Genomic DNA, 22142 nt, shown 5'->3' on the forward strand with positions numbered 1-22142 from the left:
TCAGCCGCCATCCGCATTACCAGACAATCTTCTTCTCTTATTACGAGTGAACTCTGCCGGATCGCTCAGCGGGGCGGCGGAGTCAAATCAACGTGTCGGATTTCCAGGCTGAGCTCCGAGGTCAGAGCCAGTCTATCATTTGCAGGCATTATCCGCGCTCGCTCCGAGCTTCCTACCGGCACACCGCAGATTGAAAACAGCATGGCACACCGACGCCGCGCTGGATCCTGGTGGGGCATTTTCAGAGATGTTCCTGTCTTCTATCCCTTCCCCAATTTCGTCATGTTTTATGCAATTTGCAAATGCTTTCCATGCAAACGCGACCTTATTTCAGAGCCCAAAATTACACCCAACCCCAGATTTACAATTAAAGGGACACTCCGACTTAACAGAAAAAGTGTAACATGAAAGGACTTGGGGAACACAGCCTACTCGCTGAGTGACTGTAATTTTCGCCCCAGCATTCATCTTCTACCCTGCTTGTTCTATCCATCTCGCTGCTCGTACTTTCAGCTTCTGAATGCAAATTTGGCAAAATGCTGGTTCCATGGTCCCGCCTTTATCCTGTTCCCTGAGCTCAGCGCAGCTCCACCCACAACTTCAACCTAAGGCGCTTGCATGGGATAGAGACGTGTGTCACAAAACTAGTGGCACAAACATGCGTTGTGGGAGGGATCAGGTCACTTGAGTCCAGGGACCGGCAGGTGTCTAATAGATTCCTGTCCTTTGTTAATTATCGGGTGACAAAGTGGTGAGTTGGGCACCCAATGGGTATAAAGGCCAATCGACTAGTACATAGGAAATAATGGTTGCAACCATTTATAGGAATTAGGAGGGGGAGGTTAGGTTTAGGCATTAGGTGGTGGTGGTGGTTTAGTGTTAGGAACTTGGCGAAGAGGGTTAAGGTAAGAATGAGTGCCGGATAGTTCATTGTAAAATATCGGTAATATACATTACCAATTTTTTTTTATTTTTTTTTACTAGTGGCACCATCCGGTGCCCAACTCCCATGTCGCCACAATACATACTTCTGTGGGAAGCCTGTGCTAGCTTGTAAAGCACAGGACTAAGGCTCATACACACATCAGACCATAGTCTTTGGAAAATGAAAGATCACAGACCAATCTTACCACCCTTCATGTAGTATGAGAGCCATACCTACACAGTCTTTTCTATGGAGCTGAACTCCCCATCAGATAGAAATCTTTGCAAGATGCTGCACACACAGATGCTGTACAGACACAAAAGATCAGTATCTGCAAAAGATCTGTTCCTGTCAAAGATCCGTTCCTGCAAATTGCATTCATAGTCTATGAGATCTGCAGATCATCATACACACCTTGTTTAACTGACATTCATCTGCAGATCAGACAATCATCTGCAGATCTGAAAATCCATCCTGGTGGATCTGATCTGCAGATGAATGTCAGTTAAACAAGGTGTGTATGAGGATCTGCAGATATCATACGACTATGAATGCATTTTGCAGGAACGGATCTTTTGCAGAGTCTGATCTTTTGAATGTCTACATCATCTGTGTGTGCAGCATCTTGCAAAGATTTCTATCTGATGGGGAGTGCAGCTCCATAGAATAGACTGTGTAGGTATGGCTCTCATACTACATGGAAGGGGGTAAAATTGGTCTGTGATCTTTCATTTTCCAAAGACTATGGTCTGATGTGTGTATGAGCCTTAGGGATGGTCAATGGTCCATTCCACCTTGAGGCAGGATCTTGCAAATTCAGTTTTTGGTAGCCTGAAAAATGGACCAATTATATCCTCTCAAGGTGGAATTCGATTGGTGCATTTTGCAGCTGAATAAATTAGCATACAAAATTGACACAAGCCTGCAGCAACTTGAAATTATTTGCATCTCATTGATAATTCCCGCTCAGGACGTTGTGACTATGGCGTAATGCGTGGAGGATGGAGGTCTATGTGAGTTCTGAACTTGTGACAGTAACATTCTCCTGGCGCACTCCAAAAATTAGGGCTTGTTCCCACTAGAATACACGATTAAGGGTGATAAAAATGTGCTGTCTGTGTGTCGGTATACGTTTTTCTTTATTGTCTTTGCGGCTTTAGTGCTGTTGCTAGCGTTAAGTGCACCCGATCAGCGCGCTACCCTGTGTGCAGCAATGCAGATGTAAAACATACCGCATTGCAATGCACTAGTGGGAACTCTAAACCGCTACAAGTAAACACATGCGCAAATCGCAAAACACAATTAATACTTCCTTCAGACTGGTCAGAATTTATGTTCCTAATTGCGATTTCACGTTCGTTGCACGTTTAATCTATTTTAATGTCATCGCATTTGCCCAGTGTTTTGAATTTTTATTTTTTCTGCTTCATAAATTGCTTCCCCCGTACGTAATTCGCATTTATTGCAAGTTAATGGAAACGCAGAAAAATGGCATATATTTGGTGAAAATCGCATCCACTTTTGAAGTCAATTAGATAATCACAATCAGAAAAATCCCATAAAAACTGAGAACCACCACAATTGCAGAATTGGAAAAAGCGGAAAATCGTATGGGATCGATATGAACGCTGCCTAAGGGTCTGTTCACACGGGCCGTGAACCAGTGTTAATTGTGGTGCTCGTTTTCTCCATTCAAATGAATGGACAGCACTTTTACTGGCACAAACTCCAGCCTCAATCCCATCATCTACCGCCATATCGTTTTCCGGCTAATCGAGGCATTCTGCGGGGGTGCAACGCGTTTGCCATACAAACTGATGCCTAACGCTTCTCTGCTGGTTTGCAGCAAAGTGTTTAGCATCGGTTAAGCGCAATACTACCGACAGTCCGTGTGAACTGAGCCTAAAACACTAAAAAGCGCAGTAAGTGAAAATGAGCGGAATAGGGGTACAATGCCAGTAATACTGCACACAAAAGACAGCTGTGTAATACTCTGTGTAATATTGTAGTCTGATCCTGACAGGCCCTAATCTGATCTGTGTGTGAGGTGACTGCTGCTCTGCTGGAATCACTACACCTGACCCCTCGTTTTATCCACTTCCTTTCCTGCCCCTCTCGGTAGAATCTCATCTCCTCCAGCCCCTCCCTAGATGCTGAATTCTGCAGCGGCGAGCCCCGTATCAAAGGGTTAACCCCTCCCCATCTCTGAGTGCGCCGCTACTAACCCAATGCCCGCCGTAATACAGAAGAATCTTCTGTAATCCCCGGGATGCAGGAGACGCAGCTTAGCATCATCCAGAAACGGGGAGACCCCCGCGGTGCCCTTTAATAGACTGACTGACAGGAAATGTGCTGTGCGTTGGAGAAGGAGCCCCCCTCCGCCGTCCAGCTGTGAACAATTCATTTCGCTGGAGCATCTTCAGTGGGGCCGAGGCTGCAGCGCTGCTACATACAGATCTGTGAATGTTATTAGTAGGTCAGCTCCCAGTTTAGGATTATGAGGCTCTCAGTCATAAGACAGGAGCGGATCGAGTTTCCTCACTAAGGAGAGAAGGTGGCTGACAAAATGGATGTGGATAAAGTTTCTGCTCTTCACTTTCTATAGTCCTTGTCAGACCAGGAGGGCTGCTTTACACCATCAATATACACAGGCTGATTTACCAAGGAGGGAGAAAACCGGAGAACATGAGGGATCCAGAAAACCAGGACTGAATTATGGTTCACCTTACCAATAAAATGCATTTAAAAGTACAACTAACCTGAAGGGGATATGGAAGATGCCATATTTATGTCCTTTTAAGCAATACAGTTGCCTGGCAATCCTCCTGATCTTTCATGGTTAATGATGGTGTCTGAATCACACCTGAAATAAGTATGTGGCAAATGCAAACAAAACTTCAGTAAAACACCTGATCTGCATGCTCTTTCAGGGGCTAGTATTAGAGGCAGAGGATCAGCAGGACAGCCAGGCAACTGGTATTGTTTAAAAGTATATAAATATGGCAGCCTCCATATTCCTCTCACTTCAGCTGAACTTTAAAGAGAACCTGAGGTGGACGCTAATGAAAAAGATACTTAACTGGCTGCTGCCCAGGACTACAACATAGGCGCAGTACGGCCACGCTCATAAATGGCTGGGAGTGTATGGCCACAATAACATATCAAACTGTTATGGGATATTTTCCGGGGGGTCTGCGTGTGGCAATGGTGGGGGCAAGGAAGACATGGGTAGCCTCTGGAGGATCCTGAGGTTTCATTCTTCGTAGGGAAGTATCTTTTTTTGTTTTAATCCACTGCTGGTACACTAAGGGAACCGGAGGTGAGAAGTATATGGTGGCTGCCATATTTATTTCCTTTTAAACAATGCAGATTGCCTGGCTGTCCTGCTGATGCTTTGCCTCTAATACTTGTAGCCATAGACCCTGAACAAGCATGCAGCAGATCAGGTGCTCTGACTCAAAGTCTGACTGAATTAGCATCATGCTTGTTTCAGGGTTGTGACTCTACTGATGCCAGAAGATCAGCAGGACTGCCAGGCTAGGAATAAATATGGCAGCCTCCATATTTTTCTCACCTTCATAAAATCTTCACCTATCCATGATTATCACATGATTATAGTCCGTGGTCCCCCAATCACTCCCCTTTCCTATTATTGGAATTAGGCTTACCTTTGACTTGGGTGGCGGACTGCTTGTACTCTTCTCTGTGTTGAGATTGTTTGGAGACACAGCACCGAGGTTCCCCTGGGGCATCCCGGGCAGCTTGTTCCCTGGGGAGACCTGCATGGCGGCCAGCTGAGCTGCATACAACTGCTGCAAGAGAAACAGACGCACAGAGTGAGACATCGCCAGGATATAACCTAACACACAACCAGTGACAGCAGCTTAATAAAGTAATTATTATTATGATTGACTTATAAAGCGCCAACATATTCCGCGGTGCTGCAGAAACAAACATGGGGCACGTAATAATACAGACACATAGATTCCAACTGTCCCTCTGTATGAACCCAATCCCTCTGTCCCTCTTTCTTCCTCATGTGTCCCTCTTTCAGGACTGATGGACAGATCTATGTAAAGATATGTATTTAATCTACTGAAAAATGTGTTTAACTGACACTAAAGTTTATTCCCATCAATTAACTTGATATATTTCTTTTTTTCAAGTGTTAACCACTTGAGGACAGAGTTATTAAACCCCCTAGTGACTAGGCCATTTTTTACTAATTGGGCCACTACAGCTTTAAGGCCTTGCTGCAGGGCCGCAAAACTCAACATACAAGCGATTCCCCCCACCCTTTTCTCCCCACCAACAGAGCTCCCCAGTGTTTTTATTTAAATAAATTTTTTTAAATAAATTTAAGCATTTTTTAAAATGTATTTTATATCTCCCCCTCCCTCCCCCTGCCAGACAATCAGTGTGATCTGATGTCATAGGCTTCAGCCTACGACAGCCGATTACTTTCCTGCCTACAGAGGGGACAGCCGCGTCACACAGCTGTCCCCTGTACAGGGTTATTAGACGGCGGTTTCGCGGCGATCGCCACTGGGAGACTGAAGGCGGAGCGCTCTTGCAAGCCCCATAGAAAGCCATTCACGCCAATCGGTGTGATCTGAATGATAAAACACCATCTTTTCATTCTGAATTCTTTGATATATGCATAGTGAGGGGTGTGGTGGGGGCGTGGTTAGAGGTGTGGTGGGGCGTGTCCCTCTTTCTTGTCTCAAAAAGTTGAGAGGTGTAAACAGAACATTTTGGCAGGGGGTGGGGTGTTGTGCCGGGTTTTTGCATTACTGATGAGAGATTCATGTCTGATATTCTTTAGATGGCAGTGAGCCGGCAGAACTGCAGCAGTGATACAGACTTTTGTAATCAGTGTGATCATAGGAGTCTGTATGTGTTTGTGAATGATATATATATATATATATATATATATATATATATATATATATAGTGAAAGTGAGACAGACAGAATATCACATAAACGCGAGAAGATATGCCACATCACCTTTCGCTATTTAGCTCGTTGTGTGACAGGCGTCGTCCCTGCCACTTCCATGGCTGCCATTTCAGAGTGTGAAATGACAGGCGTCACATGTGAGGAGGACGTCTCTGGTTCATTAGGGGACAGAGAGGAGAAACCAACATCCACAGCCTGGCGGCCATCGCTTTGTCCTCCACCTCCCCCCACCCTGCATACACAGCGGCACAAGGCTGCCTGAGTGAGATCTTATTTTGGAGCCTTTTTCTTCTGAATATATTACATTTAAAGGACTCCTGAACTGAGAAGGATATGCAGGCTGCAATAATTATTTCCTGTTAAACAATGCCAGTTGCCTGGCAGCCCTGCTGATCTTTCATGCATCGTTAGCAGCTGGATCAGAAAGCTGAAACAAGCATGCTGCAATTCCTATCAGACTTCAGTCAGAAACATCTGCTCTGCATGCTTGTTGAGGGTCTATGACAAAGTATTAGAGGCAGAAGGTCAGCAGGACAGCCAGGCAATATGCATTGTTTAACAGGAAATAAATATGGCAGCCTCCATATCCCTCTTGCTTCAGGTGTCTCTGAACAGTTTCCTACACTTGTCTTCCTCTGCCTCCCTCCCCCACTGCATAAGGAACATATGATAGGTTTCAGATAAGAGGAAAAAAAAGGATTTACGCTCTTTTTGTTTTTAAAATATGACTTAAAATTACAATTGCAGGCGGCAGTGTTGAGAAAACTTCTGTGTGGGAGTGTACTCTCTCCCCTTCTCTTCCAACACTTTCAACTCCAGATCAAAGAACTTATCACAGAACACAACAGATTAGAGGCAAAGGAAGTTGTTAAAGCGGACCTGAACTCAGAACTTCCTCTCTGCTCTAAAAGAGAAGCAACAGCATAATAACCTTTATAGAAAAGCATATCTTTGTTACAACTGATACAAATCCTGCAATAAATATGCAATGTGTCAACTTCCTGCTTTCATGGGCATCTACTTCCTGCTTTCATGAAAGCAGACCTATTGTAAACATCCTGTGTTTACAAATTAGCTGCTCTGCCGTGGCAGACACAGCTGAGACATCACATTACGTTGGTGATTAGGCAAACTCATTTGGAATAAAGGCATAAACCGGTGTCTGACCTGGTAATAATTTGTTCTTTTATTTTGAGGGAAAATATTTCTGCATGCATCCTATGTGTTTGTTATGGGTGCCTGTTAAACTAATTATGTAAGCTATGATCTTCCTATTCACAAGATGGGAGGGGCACAAAAGGTCCTTGCCTGGAGCACCAAAATGACCAGAAACATACATTTTAATACTATGGTGACTTTATGACTATGTCTCGTCTTCTACGCCTGACCTGAATATGAGCGCCATGGCAGCACTTCATAGAGGCAAATGATGCTGAGAGAGGAGTATGAGCGGATGTGACATCTGTGCCTCGCGGACGGGCCGAGAGGCAGGAGCCACAAAGGAGAGATACGGTTTGGATAAACAACACAAAAAAAGAAAGACGCAAAGAAAAAAGGACACTTGGGTCACGCTGAAGACTGAGATCTTCCCTGAAAGACGGAATGTAGATGTGTGGATTTCTGGGGTGGTTCCAAGGCGTTTTGCTTCCATCCCACCTCCCTTTGTTAATATAACGCGACAGTAGATCGCAGCCTCTGCACCGGGCAGGACAGACGTCGCTCTGGGTCGGCTTTCAGAACAGCAAGAGAAAACGAGCTACGATGAAACAAGAGCAGACGTGGCTTATCCAGAGACTGCTGTGCCGCTGCACGCGTCGTTCTCTCACTGAACTGACTGAAGACGTCCGTACAGATTGTCGCTATTATCTGCCGCCTTTCGGCACTTCGGGACAGAACCGGTTCAATTTGATCAAGAAGATTAGTGAGATTTGTCAGCAGAAAACGTCAGAAGGAAAAAAAAGTGGGATTGTACTACCAAAATTAAAATTTTAGTAACTACTCTTAGTTACATAAAAGAACATTTGAAAGCATTTCCAAGCTGAAGCTCTCTGCTTGTGTCTTCACTCTGCTGAATAGACACATCACCCTGGCAACAGCTAAGTCACTTTAGTGGAAAAGGGGAGGGGCAGAGTGAAGAAACAGGTAGAGAGATTCAGCCAGCAATGATTACATTTGCCGATAGCCAGCGATAAGCAATTCTGTACTGGTCTCTGCAGTGAACATATACGATTTACACACAGGGAATACTTGGGCATGCTTTTGAATGTTCTTTTAAGTAAGAGAATAAATTACTGTAGTTTCAGTTTTGGGAATATAATTTCACTTTAAAAGTTTCCAAGAGATTTAGAATCTACTTTTGCCTGCTGCAACTGCTTGTTCCATATGCGTGTTTCTGGCCACAGTCTCATGGCTGTAAACTAGGGCAAACTCACATGTATGGCCAATTATACATGGACCTGCATGTGGCGTTTTTCAAAGCCATGTATATTTTTGTGCATATTGCCAACCGTGCATTTAGATGACTGGAGCTCTGAGTTTGTCTTTTGATTGACTCTCTGTTATACTGGCTACCAGACTGATGTCTACTCGTGTTGTCGACCTTTGCTTTGAAAGCTAACCATCCTTGGCTGCCACCTGCCCTAACTTCTGCCTAGAAACCCAAATATGCTTGCCTGCCTTGAATTCTGCTTGCCACCTGCCAGAACCTTCCTTGGCTTCTGACTGCAGTGTTTCTCTTGGTGATCACTGAGCTTAAAGAGAACCCGAGGTGGGTTTGAAGAATATTATCTGCATACAGAGGCTGGATCTGCCTATACAGCCCAGCCTCTGTTGCTATCCCAAACTCCCCTAAGGTCCCCCTGCACTCTGCAATCCCTCATAAATCACAGCCACGCTGCTGACAAACAGATTGTCAGAGCTGGTTGTGTTTATCTCTATAGTGTCAGTCTGCTGCTCTCCCCGCCTCCTGCAGAACTCCGGTCCCCGCCTGCATCCCTTTCCTCCCTGCTGATTGGAGGGAAGGGACGGGGGCAGGGACCGGAGCTATGCAGGAGGCGGGGGAGCAGCTGAGACTGACACTACAGATGTAAACACAGCCTCACAGCATGGCTGTGATTTATGAGGGATTGCAGAGTGCAGGGGGACCTTAGTGGGGTTTGGGATAGCAACAGAGGCTGGGCTGTATAGGCAGATCCAGCATCTGTATGCAGACAACATTCTTTAAACACACCTCGGGTTCTCTTTAAAACTCATTGCAGCTTACCAGTTTCTGCTCATCACTGGTGAAATGATCATGAAGGCCCAGCCTGGTGGTCTGCTTATTATGATTCCTTGAGGGATGCTCTGGTTAAACCAATGTTCCAACTGTGTGCCTCAGGTAAGCCTACATGGACCTGCAAGCACAGATACTTTGAATATATTTCCTTCCCTTTTACTGAGAGGTGGACTGTTTAATGGTAGAAAAGGGGTAAATAATGGATGGTTTGGACCAATGAGAATCCAATGACAGAAAAGGGAAAAATATAGATGGATGGTCTGGAGCAACGTGTCTCTTTTATTCAAAATTCAAATATGCCAAACTTCTGGTTCCTTTATGTTGGTATCAGGAGTAGGTAAGCGTAGGCAGTGGATCTTCAATCAAGCAAGAGAGTTACAGATGAAGGACAAGTTGATCACAGATGAAGAAAATAAAGAACTTGAATTTGCAAATTAAGGTGGTTTTATTTCGTTACAATTTTGTTTAGGTACATTTGTTTTTTAACCCTTTAGTGAATAAGTAAGTGACGTTAAGAAGGACCGCCTTTGATTTCACTGATGTTAGAGTTTAATTAAATAATGAGACTTGGCTTTTTCGTTAATCATTTTTTAGTCAAATGACCAAGTTTTTGATGCATTCCTTCAAAATCGTTGTTCACTTCAACAACAGTTTTGTAAGTAAAACGAGGGGGAAAAATGTAATGGGTAATTCACTTAAAAAAACATTTCAGCGTCAGGCTTAAATCAAACCCCCTGGGTCTGTTGTAGTATAAATACGCTGCATTTTCTGGAAGCAGCCGCTCTGTAAATTGCTTCTTACAACGCGCCTTGCAGACAGCGCCGGTCGTCTCCCCTCAGTCAGCGTGCGCCGGCTCGGCCCAGCCACCCTGACACCTCCAGCCGCCGCAGAGCCATTCATGAGGTAATGTTTGCTCAGAGACTCCGACACGTTTCTTGCAAGGCAGAGAAGGGACGTGGGCGACGCTCTAATACTAAGCTAAACACAGCTGTGAGTATTTTTAGACGAATCTTATGTAAAAATGTGACAAGTTTTTGACGAGCTCCCAAATATTAATGCAGAGCAGGTGGGGGAAGGGGCAATTCAACCGACGTCCCAACAAAAGTCAAACTTATGAGCCGATAGAGATGAAAACTGGGTTCTGAAGAGGAACAAAGGGGTTCATTCATGGAAGGAGGAGACGGTGAATTCTTCTGCAACACGGTTGTGATTCACCTGTGTTCCCTGTCCAAAGAGCCCAAGGGGTCAAAGATGTATTCGCCATCATTATTTCCCAACAAGTGATGAGTAGCGTTGAGTAAACACATCTGTTTTCCATAAATTGGAGAAATCTGGTATTCAAACCAAATCCCAACATCACTGAAGTCAATGGTGATGGAATTTAGGTAGGCTGTAAGACGTACATGGGGGCTTCTACAGGGTATGCTGGGATCACAGACGTCATGTTGTCTAACAGACATGGAGGTCCAGAAGGCCATGATGTGAGCAAAGGACACCCACTCTATCGCCACCTTATATAACACCCTGCCACCCCCGGTCTTAATTAAACACATGCTTTTTCTTTCCCATCAGGAGGGTTTTGGTGATCCTTGTAGTGACCGTGTACTCAAGAATACCTTGGTAAACAGAGAGAGCAGGAGCCCAATGGTGTAGTATTGTTAATAAAAGGAAAGTTGTAAGTATATGCAGCTATACTCACAACAGTGGGTTGCAGATCCCTACAAGGCACTGTGTATTGACCTGAGAGGAAGCGAGCCAGTACCTATGAAACATGTTGTCTATTTTGTGTTTTGGATAAATACTTTTCCAGTACTACTGGTGTTTTTGTCGTCAGGACAGGTAAGCGATTACCTCTCACTCTTATTTTAACTATTAGAAGTATATATATATATATATATATATATATATATATATATATATATATATATATATATATATATATATATATATATATATATATATATATTGATATTTATATATTTACACTTGGGCTCCTCCATCCTTATAAGTTTTTCACATCTGGGTCTGGTTGTGTAGATCAGTAGGCGGCAGATCATCCTGATTGTTGGTTTTATTAAAAAAGGAACTTTACTGTATAGAACCTAATAAAATTGTTTATTTTAAAAAAAAATGTAGTCAGTGTTTGTCCAGTGTAACAACTTTCTCACCCTAATTTACATTCTTAAATCCATCACAGGTGGTGACATCTTTACTGCTGGCAAGGGGCATCACTGCGGAATGTTTGTTGTGTGTTCTGAAGTGAGTAGAAACAACACCTGGTCGCCCAAAGTGCACTGGGAGGAGAATGCTTTGTGACATCATAGACTAGGCTAAAACATTATTGGGAGGACAGGGTTACATACCAATATATAGATATGGGTAGTGTTTCAGTGTTTACTACTTTTTACTTATAAAATTAACCAAACATCATGTGTCCAGGCATGGTGAAATACTTTGCATTCAACTATACAGAGGAACAGATCTTCTTAAAGGAAACATCCAAGAGAAAAAGGAAAAAAAAGATTCACTTACCTGGGGCTTCCTCCAGCCTGTGGCAGCCGTCCTGTCGACGTCGGCTGGACCACGTGACCCGCGCGGTGGAGCGCAGAAGACACCGTCCCGGAATCCAAGGTCGGGTTCTGCAACGGAGAAGGCCAGGAGCCTCCGGAGCTGCGGCGAGGGGGGCACAGGACGGCTGCCACGGGCTGTAGGAAGCCCCAGGTAAGTGGATCTCTGTGTTTTTTTTTTTTGCTTGGGCACTTACTTGCAGGGCCCGTTTCCACTATCGCGTATCCGCATGCGGATTCGCATAGCCGATACAAGTGGATGGCCCTGTTTTCACTTGTCAGTAATCCTGAGCGTTTTTCTGTGCGGGAGAAATCTGCACGGAAGAGCCGTCCGAATTCGCATCCAGCACACCGCTATGCGAATCGCCGCTAATGTATTTAATAGGGAAATCGCATGCGGTTTTGGCATGCGTATTTTACCGCGATTTTGCATGCGATTTCACATACAAAGTAATGTTAAATCACACAGGCAGTGCCATGGTTAAAATCGCATCAATACTAACCTATGCGAAATCGCGATAAAATACGCATGCGGAATCGCACCCACATGAGATTTCGTCAGCGGGGAATCCGCGGCGATTCCGCACCGCACACGTGGAAACGGGCCCTAATGCTAGGCATACACGGCTCGTTTTATACTATCAATCGAGCAGCTGATGGCTCGATTGATAATATTCAACCTGTCCGATACCCCGCCGGATCGATTCTGCGCTCGATACGGCAGGGAGAACAATGGGAGGAAACGAGCATTAGGCTCAAACACACATCCCAACAATCTTACAAACAATCTTCTGAACTTAGTCTGTTGGAAGATAAGTTGGGCGTGTGTACGGCTAGCAAACAAAAGGAGGACAAGCTGATAACAGTTTGTTTGCCAGATCCAACCAGTGGATCAACCTGCCAAACTATCATGCAGGTTGGAACGTGTGTACAAGTCTTATGAACAACTTAGTTGTTTTTGAATACAGAAACGTTGTGCTGTTTGCAGGGCGGGGCCGAGGCATAGGCTGGAGAGGCTCCAGCCTCAGGGCGCAGTGTAGGAGGGGGCGCACAATTCATTCAGCTGTCATTTCTAATTGTGTTTGAAGCAGAAAGAAATAAGAAAAGGGGATACATGGAAGTGACTACAAGCCAGATAACTAGAGATTAAGGTGTTGGGGAGGTTGTGGGCCCTGTGGCCCTCTTAGTCTAATAGCAATCAGTGTGTGACAGCTGGGGTGGGAGGGATGGAGGGGCGCACTTTGGTGTCTCAGCCTTGGGTGCTGGAGGACCTTGTCATTTAGCTTGCACGAATAGTATTTAAGTGAGTTGGTTGTTTAGTTGGCTGGCGTGTGTGTACATACTTGTTGTGTAAACCACTTGTTGTATGGTTGATTGTGCATGAGCCTTTACATTGTGTGAATTTGCACCTGAACAATGATGGCGATTGTGGGCAAATAAAGGATACATGTTACCCGCTACATAAACGGATAAAACACATAGATGCACAAGTGCGTATTCTGTGCGTTGAGAAGTAAATGATATTCCGTGCGACGTTCTCCTCCTCTTCTGTGGCATATGCTATGGATGTGATGACTTGTTGTTACTCTATATATTATTATCATCCCTAATTCACGGCGATTCATTATTTAGTAGAGCTTGGAGTTAAACGTGGCGGTGACATCCACGTCTGACCGCAGCAGCAGGAACGCTTGTGTGATCATTAATCTCCCCGCGGCTCCCCCCTCCCCTCCGCCATCTCCGTGCAGCGCGTTCTAATCTATCACAATATGTTGCAGCATCTGCCTCTCCATATGATGTACGGCCCGTTTGATTGACCCTCTTCATGTTGTGCTGGAGTGTCTGATCATTACCGGAGAGGAGGACGGGAGCGTTCAGCCCTGATCCGGGGGTCATCCATCACCAGGCGGCGTGAAATCCGCCGCCAGATTTATTGGCGTCGCCGTGGCTTAATCATCAATATATACATTTACCACCGCTAGAAGGGTGCGGGATTCACTGTCTGTACATGAAACACAAGTGTGTTTATACTTCAGTGTACTTAAAAGAACTTTACAGTTTAAAACATAGAGAAATGCACCCTGTATGTATTTAGAGAGTTTAGCATGTCTAGTTCCCCCTTATCTGTGACTTATCACAAGTGTAATTTAATCTCTCAGCCATCTCAGTTCAGGAATCTCCTCTGCCACGACAGAGCTGCTAATTTGTAAACACAGGATGTTATTAACAATATGTCTGCTTCCATAAAAGCAGGATGTAGGCAACACAGATTCATTGCAGGATTTGTCTTTCTTGTTTTTCTTTATCAGTTATTATGCTGATGCTTATCTTTTAGAACAGTGAGGAAGCTCTGAGTTCAGGTGCACTTTAAAATGTGTCTCTGATCAATTAGGCAATATACTTGCAGTACTCATTTTAGTACCACTCTAAAATACAAGCTTAACAATGTCACGGTCATAGCCAGCTCCTATTAATGAACAGCAGAGGCTATCAGTGCTTCAGAGCACCTCAGCAGAGGTATTCGATGTACTGCGCAAGGAGTGGATTCGATCGGGCTCGGCCATTTCCGCTGGAGCCTGAGCAAAAGCTGCTGGTGCACCTGCGCAGGAGTGTCGACAAGTGAAATTCTTGGGGAGCACCATTGGATTACCTCTACTGAGGAGGAAGGAGGAAGCCTCTTTAGGTTTCAGAGACTTTCCCCACCCAAGAAGGGGGGGTTCAAATACCTTTTGGTCATGGTGTCCGTACCTTATCAAAAATAAGATGCTTTCTGTTATTTGCATGCTGAGATAAGTTTGGAACAGCAGCTAGGGGGAAAAAAAGTGGCAGAGGACCTGAATAGACGGTGACAAGTGAGAGTACGTGAAACATACGGGGGGACCAGCCTAGTGAGAGTAGATAACCGTACGTTCTGCCGCCATTTGTTTCATCTGGCCAATCTGAAAAAATCGTGCAGGACTCAAATTCGTGTTCCGCTGACTGGAACGGACTGACCAGATCTGTTCCAAACGGACGAAAGTGAACAGATCCTATTGCTTTGCATTGGATCTGTTCGCAAGCTCGGTTTCCTTCTGCAAAACTAAATGTTTTTTGTGCCAGCCTTACATTTTCCTTGCTTGCAACATACTACCTTTGATAACTAACTGTTGTCTTACTGCCTAACACATCCCACCAACTCTGAGTGTGTCATCGTATTGCAATAATCAACGTGGGCTGTATTATGTATGTTGTGACTGATCTGTCCATGTCCAAGCGCTGAATGGCTGCGCTGCTTATGTTAATGTGCAATGTGTTTTGTTCTGTCGATGATCATTACAGACAAGTACTGGATAAAAGCAGGAAAATGTGACTTATTCTCATGAATTCTTAATTGTCTGCATAACTGAAGGCTAAATATTCTCACGCTTGAAGGTGTCCCTCTGCCTTATCTGTAACAGTTGGCAGATATGGATATTAGGAGAACAATGTCTTATGAATACCATGAGGCACTCAACCAATCCAGGGAACTTTGCCAGAGTGTTCAGGTGCTGGAATGCTATGGAGGGGCAAAATCGCTATTTTATTACCAGATTTCGCACACTGTATGCTGTATATATTCCCAAAGTACCAAGGGGTACACAGATCCTCGGTGAATGCTCGTCTTTCGCACGGCGCTTCTATTTTGCAATTTTGCTGTCTGCATTCTGCATGAAATCACATTTAAGAGAATCTGTGACTTTATTAAACTAAAAAAGAAAAATGATACTTCGCTCTATAGGGGAAGCCTCTGAATCCTAATGAGGCTTTCCCTATCCTTCTCAGCCAGCTGATCCAGCGCTGGTACCCCTGAACAATCCACAACAATAATAATAGTGGCCTGCCTGGGAAGGTGCACTGGCGGCTGCACCCTCAGGCTCTGGCGGAAATAGCTGAGCACAATCAGGTCAGTTCTGCAGCGCAAATGCAGACAGCTCGCGCCTGTGCAGTAGAGCAGACCTGATCACGGTTGGCTATTTCTACCAGAAGTCCGAGCGGAAAGCCGGTACTGCCCATATGTGCAGCGCTGACAATCGGGCTTTTGGGGGTCCCACCACTGGATTGCCTCTGCTGAGGATGATGGGGAATACTATTTAGAATACAGAGGCTTCTCCCTCCCGAGGTAAGTACCCCCCAGGGACACTTCTTTTTTTTGCTATAGGGTCACTTTAAGTTCCCATAATGCCCTCTGCATGCTAGGGCATTCCAAATTCTGTTATGGGAACTTATTTCACGCAGCACAAGAGGGATGGATGGATGGATACATATTTTGCCTACTGTAAAATTGGGTGGTGATTTCTCACTGTGAAGCTTGGAAAGGAAGGGTTAAGCAGTGAAAAACGAAAGAGGTGTGTTTAGATATTGAGGGCCCGTTTCCACTAGAGCGAATCTGCATTCTTTTTCTGCATGCAGATTCGCATAGACAATACAAGTGGATGGGGCTGTTTCCACTTGTCAGGATTTCTGAGAGTTTTTCTGCGCAGGAAAAATCTGCACGACAGAGCCCTCAGAATTTGCATACCGCTATGCGATTCGCATACAATGTATTTAATAGGAAATTCGCATGCGGTTTTGGTATGCGAATTTTCATGAGATTTTGCATAGAAACAACGAAAAAGCACACAGGCACTGCCTGGTTAAATTTGCATACATAGTCATCCATGCGAAATTGTATGCGAATTCGCATGAAAATTCACAAACAACCGCATGTGAAATTCACATCCGCATGCACATTTTTTCCGCAGCGATTCCCACCGCACAAGTGGAAAAGGGCCCTAAGAGAAATGGAGACAGAAACTGTTGGGGTGTGTGGATAGATGAGAAAAAGAAGGCGGAGAAGAGGTTTAGCACCTAGATGCTGAAAAAAAGATGGTGGTCACTTATCGGCGAGGTAGGTAATGCTCCCTCACCTACAATGTTACTTTATAAATTATCCAGTCAGAGTTTGCCGGTGTAAAATCTTCCCTTGCCACAATTTACATTTGTAAATGTATCCCAGGTTGTGACATCTTTACTGTTGGGCAAGGAGCATCACCGCGGAATATTTGTTCCGAAGTGAGCAGAAACAACACCTAGTCTCCCAGAGTGCTCTGGGCGTGTGACCATATTGCCTAGGATAACCATCACTTGGAAGGCAGTGTTACACAACAATATACAGTAATATAAATACAGTAGAGTCTTGGTCATCCAGCACCGATGGGGAGCGGCTAATGCCGGATAAACGTGCTTTCTGATTGTTTGAGACTCCGTGTTAAAAACAGGCCTAGCTGATACAGTACTATACTCCACTCTAGACACATTCCAGTATTAAATGTTACAATTATAAGATAATGAAATGTTAATTAAAAGTACATTAACCTTAGAGGAGACATGGAACCCAGTTTCTAAGCACAGCAGAGCTCGAAACAGCCTAAGGAGTTGGCTGTCACCACTGAGTACTGCTGGTGATTTGTGCTGGTTGGTCGAGTCCCGAATAAGTGAGACTCTACTGTATAGGGTTTCTGATGCTGAAACTAAGATATTTAAGGTAAAATTGGGTATCCTGAATAATGTAGTACTTTCTGCTAAGGCCCGGTTCACGTCTGCGTTTTTTACAGAACGTAACTGGTACGTATACTGTACAAACGGAACAGATGGGAAAGGATACAATGTTAACCTATTGGACCGTTCACATGCCTCCGTTGGTATGGATACGTTCTGGTCCCCGAACCAAAAATATGCAGCAGACCCTAATTTTCCGGACCATTCTGTCCAGCGGAACAGAAACTGGACAAAAAAAGCTGCTTCATTGGGACAATGGGAAACGGAACGTTTCTTCACACTAGTGAAGAAACAGACCGTTCCACAGGGGATGTGGGGATGCGAACCTGAGCAGCAGCCAGGCGGGTGGGTGAGCGAGGGTGAACAGGGCCTAAATACATACCTAAAGTCGGCGGTAGAGGCTTCCGTCTTCTTCCACATCATGTAACTAGTCATATGACGCGCTGTGTAATCATGGCGCAAGAAGAGGAAGCCTCTGCTGCTGCCATTAGGTATGTATTAGCTGGCAACCGGAGAGAAAACTGATCCGATTCATTGGTGATTAGATCAGTTTTCACAATCCGTTTGCCAAGGTGCACAGAGCCATCCAGATCCGGTGAAGCGGAGACCAGATCCGCTCACCGGATCCGTTTGGCTCAATATTTCTAATGTGAACTGGGCTTTAGTGTCCCTACAGCAGCTCTGTAAGGTCACATGTTCAGCTGCAAAGCAATAGTCTCTGAACAGTGACGTACCCTCCTGTCTTGATATTGTGGCAAGGGATTGCGATTCCCAGCCATTGCCGAACAGAATGACAAATATTTTGTCAGGTACAACAGTACACAGTTATGAATTTCGGCAGAAGATAAATCTTTCCTTCTGATAATCAGGATGCTATCAAAGCACAGCATTCCAAAGCTCTTCCCTGGAAATCAGCCGATTTCAGATGCCTCGACTAAAACATGGCGGTGATATCTCTGCGCCGACAAGCGAATAAAAGGCTCCTGCGGCGAGTTCTGAAACCGCCCGACTGTCCCTGTTATTTATACATTCATCTTATAGGCCGGTCGTACAGGACTTTAAATAAACATAAATTAACGGAACATAATAAATGACTTAATTGCCAGGATGTACCCAGCAATCAGCCATTGCTGGCTCTCCTGCCTCATTAATACTGGGAATTTGGCTCCCATCGTCCCACAACCGTCCAGCTGGAAAAAATTCATTATAATCGCGTCCAAAACCGCCGCCGGAACATGCCGGTGAATGGGACGCGCACCCCAAATTCTGGCAGCACAAGGGAAGGGAGGGAAGGTACATAGCTACATGCACAGAGTCACACACACCCTGCATTGCGGCCATGTCACAGAAGTGTTATTCGTCACGTGTCACAAGCCCTGAGCTATCGCTAATCATTATTATGATCCTTTATGTAAAATAAAATAAAAAAAAACATTAACCACTTCAGTAACAGAACTCTGGCCCCTTAAGGACCAGAGACTTCTGGGTAAAAAAATAAAAAATCATGGCTCACCGACTCACATCGCACAGACCAATCTTTCTTGTGGTTTGCGCCCTGCTATGACAGCGGAGCTCCCGTGAGCAGTCAGTAACCAATTACAGGGCCAGTGGGCTGCAGCAGTGGGAGAGCGGCGTGACCGGTGGTAGCAGTGGGAGTGTGCAAGGCGGTAACTGAAATCTGCACCCTGGCAGGGATAACAGGGCGTAGATTTCAGTCAGCATGATCGGGAAGCGGTTAAAAATGGGTGCTGCCGACAAACACAAAACAAACAATCAGATGTGATCAAACTGATCAATGAATCAAACACAATTATTCTCTTTCATTGATATCAAACAATCTTTTAAAAAATTGTTTCTCTTCAGAAAACTGATTGAAGCGTGTGGAAAATTACAACGATTTGATACATGGGGCCCATTCAAAGTGGGGGACGGCTAACCAATCTGATCAGATTAATGGAATCGAGCCATTTCTGGTACATCAGAATGATCAAATCGGACGATCGATAGTCCGGGGGATTTTATTGTTAATGGGTACTTTACACTTGTGATCACATACGCAACAGCATACAAACCAGTGGCAGGAAATAAATACATACAAATGCATATGCAGAAGAGGTGGGGTGTCCACCACACAGGAAGTGAGGAACAGGAAGTTTCCCCGTCAGACTTGCATTCTGATAGGCGGTAGAGTAGGTTATAATGGGAAATTTGTAAATGAAGGGAAACTTAATTTGCACATAAGGGGAATTTTTTTGCTCATCCCTGCTCATAAACGGTGCAACTCTATCAATGGGGATCCAGGTATACAGAGATCTCACTACTGTAGTTCATTTTAGATTAAAGATCCTAATGCCTACTCAGCCATATATTGATGTCAGTGATAGGTGGAGTGGCCCCTAAAGAGGAATTGTAGTGAAATATCGTAATGAATAAAATTGCTTATTTATTTACAATGTTAATGTATTTAATTATTTAGCCAGCGTTTGCCCATTGTAAAATCTTTCCTCTCCCTGATTTACATTCTGAAATGTATCACTGGTGGTGACATCTTTAGTTCAGTCAGGTGATCTGTACAGAATGTTCGTTACTGTGAGTTCTTTGCACAGAGGGAGATATTGCTTGCTTGGCAGATGGCAAAAGCTGTTATTTCCCACAATGCAACAAGCTTCACAGACAGCAAACTGTCAGGACCTTGGTCATGACATCACACTGTGGGAGGGGTTTCACCACAATATCAGCCATACAGACCCTCTATTTGAGAAGAGGTAAAGATTTTTCATGGGAAAGGTGGTATCAGCTACTGATTGGGAGGAAATTCAATTCTGGGTTTAAGTTCCTTTGTAACAAACACATAGGTTTGTCAAGGCAGCATCCTCTCCAGAGTCAGGGCAATCTGTCATGCTGCGCACACTGCATCCACGCCAGATCGCTGGCTGCCCCCGACCCAGCTGACCTCACCATGTGCACAGACTTTCAGGTCATCTGCAATAAGTGGCAGGCTTGGTACATTAAGGGCGCCAGAGGGCGACGCTGGCAGAGAATTTATTACACCGCTGTGCCCTTTGGATGCCTTCCCACCATCAAACACGGTGCGGACAGCGCAGGAAGAAGAAATACGCGCTCTGCCATCTCAGCCGTTCTGAAAGGTTACCGCTGCCCGGATAGAATTTAATTTCATACTTGCCCTTTCCGAACGTCTTCGTGCTGTAACGGCAAATGATAAAATTCTCCCGAGGTCCGAGGGGACAGAAGGAACGCAGAGCTGACACTCTAATGGGCTGATGTGTGAGAAAACGACACACATGGTACAATTTGATCAGATGATCCAATGGACTATCCAAAAGACTTGTATGCTTATAACTGGTCTCCCTGCATCACATCTATTCACTGGCCTAATCAGCCTGACTGGAGAATGTAACACAATGTCACACTGATTGTATTACATTTCCTGCATCAAACCATGACTATAACAAGCTGACACATCATTGCATATCAGCGGTTCTGGAGGTGTGTTTAGCTTACAGGGACATTAAAAGATGATTTGCATACTCAGCAGTGACGCATTATGGGAGACATCCCAGAGCTCACCCCAACCTGAAAGATCGCAAATACCTTCTGTTTTAAGAAGTCAAGCTTTTGTTTTGCTCAGCATATTAGTAAGAGGGCTTTTTGGTCCTGTGTAGCCCCTTACACACTCCTAGGAGTTCTGGTACACCATGGGTAGTCTGTAACCATGACTATAAATTACTAAAAAATATAAGGGTTTAAAGCGGGACTTTGGGAACTCACTTAACTACACCTGGACTGAGAGTGATATGGAGGCTGCCTTATTTATTTCCTTTTAAGCAATACCAGTTGCCTGGCTATCCTGCTGATCTAGCTGACTGCAGTGGTGTCTGAATCACACACCTGAAACAAGCATGAAACCAGTCAGGCTTCGGTTGGAAACATCTGAACGGCTGCATACTTGTTCAGGGTCTATGGATAAGTGTATTGGAGGAAGAGGATCAGCAGGACAGCCAGGCAATTGGTATGGTTTCAAATGAAATAAATATGGCAGCCTCCATATCCCTCCCATTTCAGATGTAAAGAAACCAAAACCACTTAAAATATTCCATGCAGAATGAATTGATGTATATCGCATACAGGTAGTGTAAGTAGCTGTTTCTATCTTTGGACCCTTGCAGATTCTACTGCCACAGTGGGAGGAAAAGAACTGCAGTATGAGTAAAGTCTTGTACACATGTGTGAGGACTAACGCCTGAAGTGATCAGGACTCAATAGCCCAAGTGACAGTTGAGGGCGGAATTTTGTACAGATATTATATTTAGTATTTATATAGTACCATCAACTATCTATCTAAAAATTCAAACAAGGTTAGATCACAAATTAAGAAAAACAAGTTTGCTTTCCTAAAACAGAAAGAATTTGCGATAATTCAGGTTGGAGTGAGCTCGAGATGTCTCCCAGGGCATCACTGCTGAATATATGCAAATTAACCATTGTACCCTTATGCTGCATACACACTTGAGATAAAAGTCTTTGGAAAAGGCAAGATCACAGACCAATGTTACCCCCTTCCATGTAGTATGAGAGCCATACCTGCACAGTCTATTCTATGGAGCTGAACTCCCCATCAGATAAAATCTTTGCAAGATGCTGCACACAAAGATGCTGTACACACTCAAAAGATCATTATCTGCAAAAGATCTCTTCCTGCAATAGATCCATTCCTGCAAAATGCATTCATAGTCTATGAGATCTGCAGATCATCATACACACCTTGTTTAACAGACTTCATCTGCATATCTGGCAATCATCTACAGATCTGAAAATCCATCCTGGTGGATCTGATCTGCA

At 44.5% G+C, this 22142-nt stretch overlaps 1 protein-coding gene across 6 annotated transcripts in view; it reads right to left on the reverse strand.

Annotated features, from left to right (window-relative positions):
* SOX5 (SRY-box transcription factor 5) overlaps window positions 1–22142 on the reverse strand; it is a 369889-nt gene that overhangs the window by 51692 nt on the left and 296055 nt on the right. For all 6 annotated transcript variants that reach the window (XM_068277989.1, XM_068277987.1, XM_068277990.1 and 3 more), the window contains one exon: window positions 4594–4737. In XM_068277989.1, coding sequence (XP_068134090.1) covers window positions 4594–4737 — 144 coding nt within the window. The remainder of the gene's footprint in view (window positions 1–4593; window positions 4738–22142) is intronic.

The sequence above is a fragment of the Hyperolius riggenbachi genome, chromosome 3, assembly GCF_040937935.1.
Source record: "Hyperolius riggenbachi isolate aHypRig1 chromosome 3, aHypRig1.pri, whole genome shotgun sequence".
NCBI lineage: Eukaryota > Metazoa > Chordata > Amphibia > Anura > Hyperoliidae > Hyperolius > Hyperolius riggenbachi.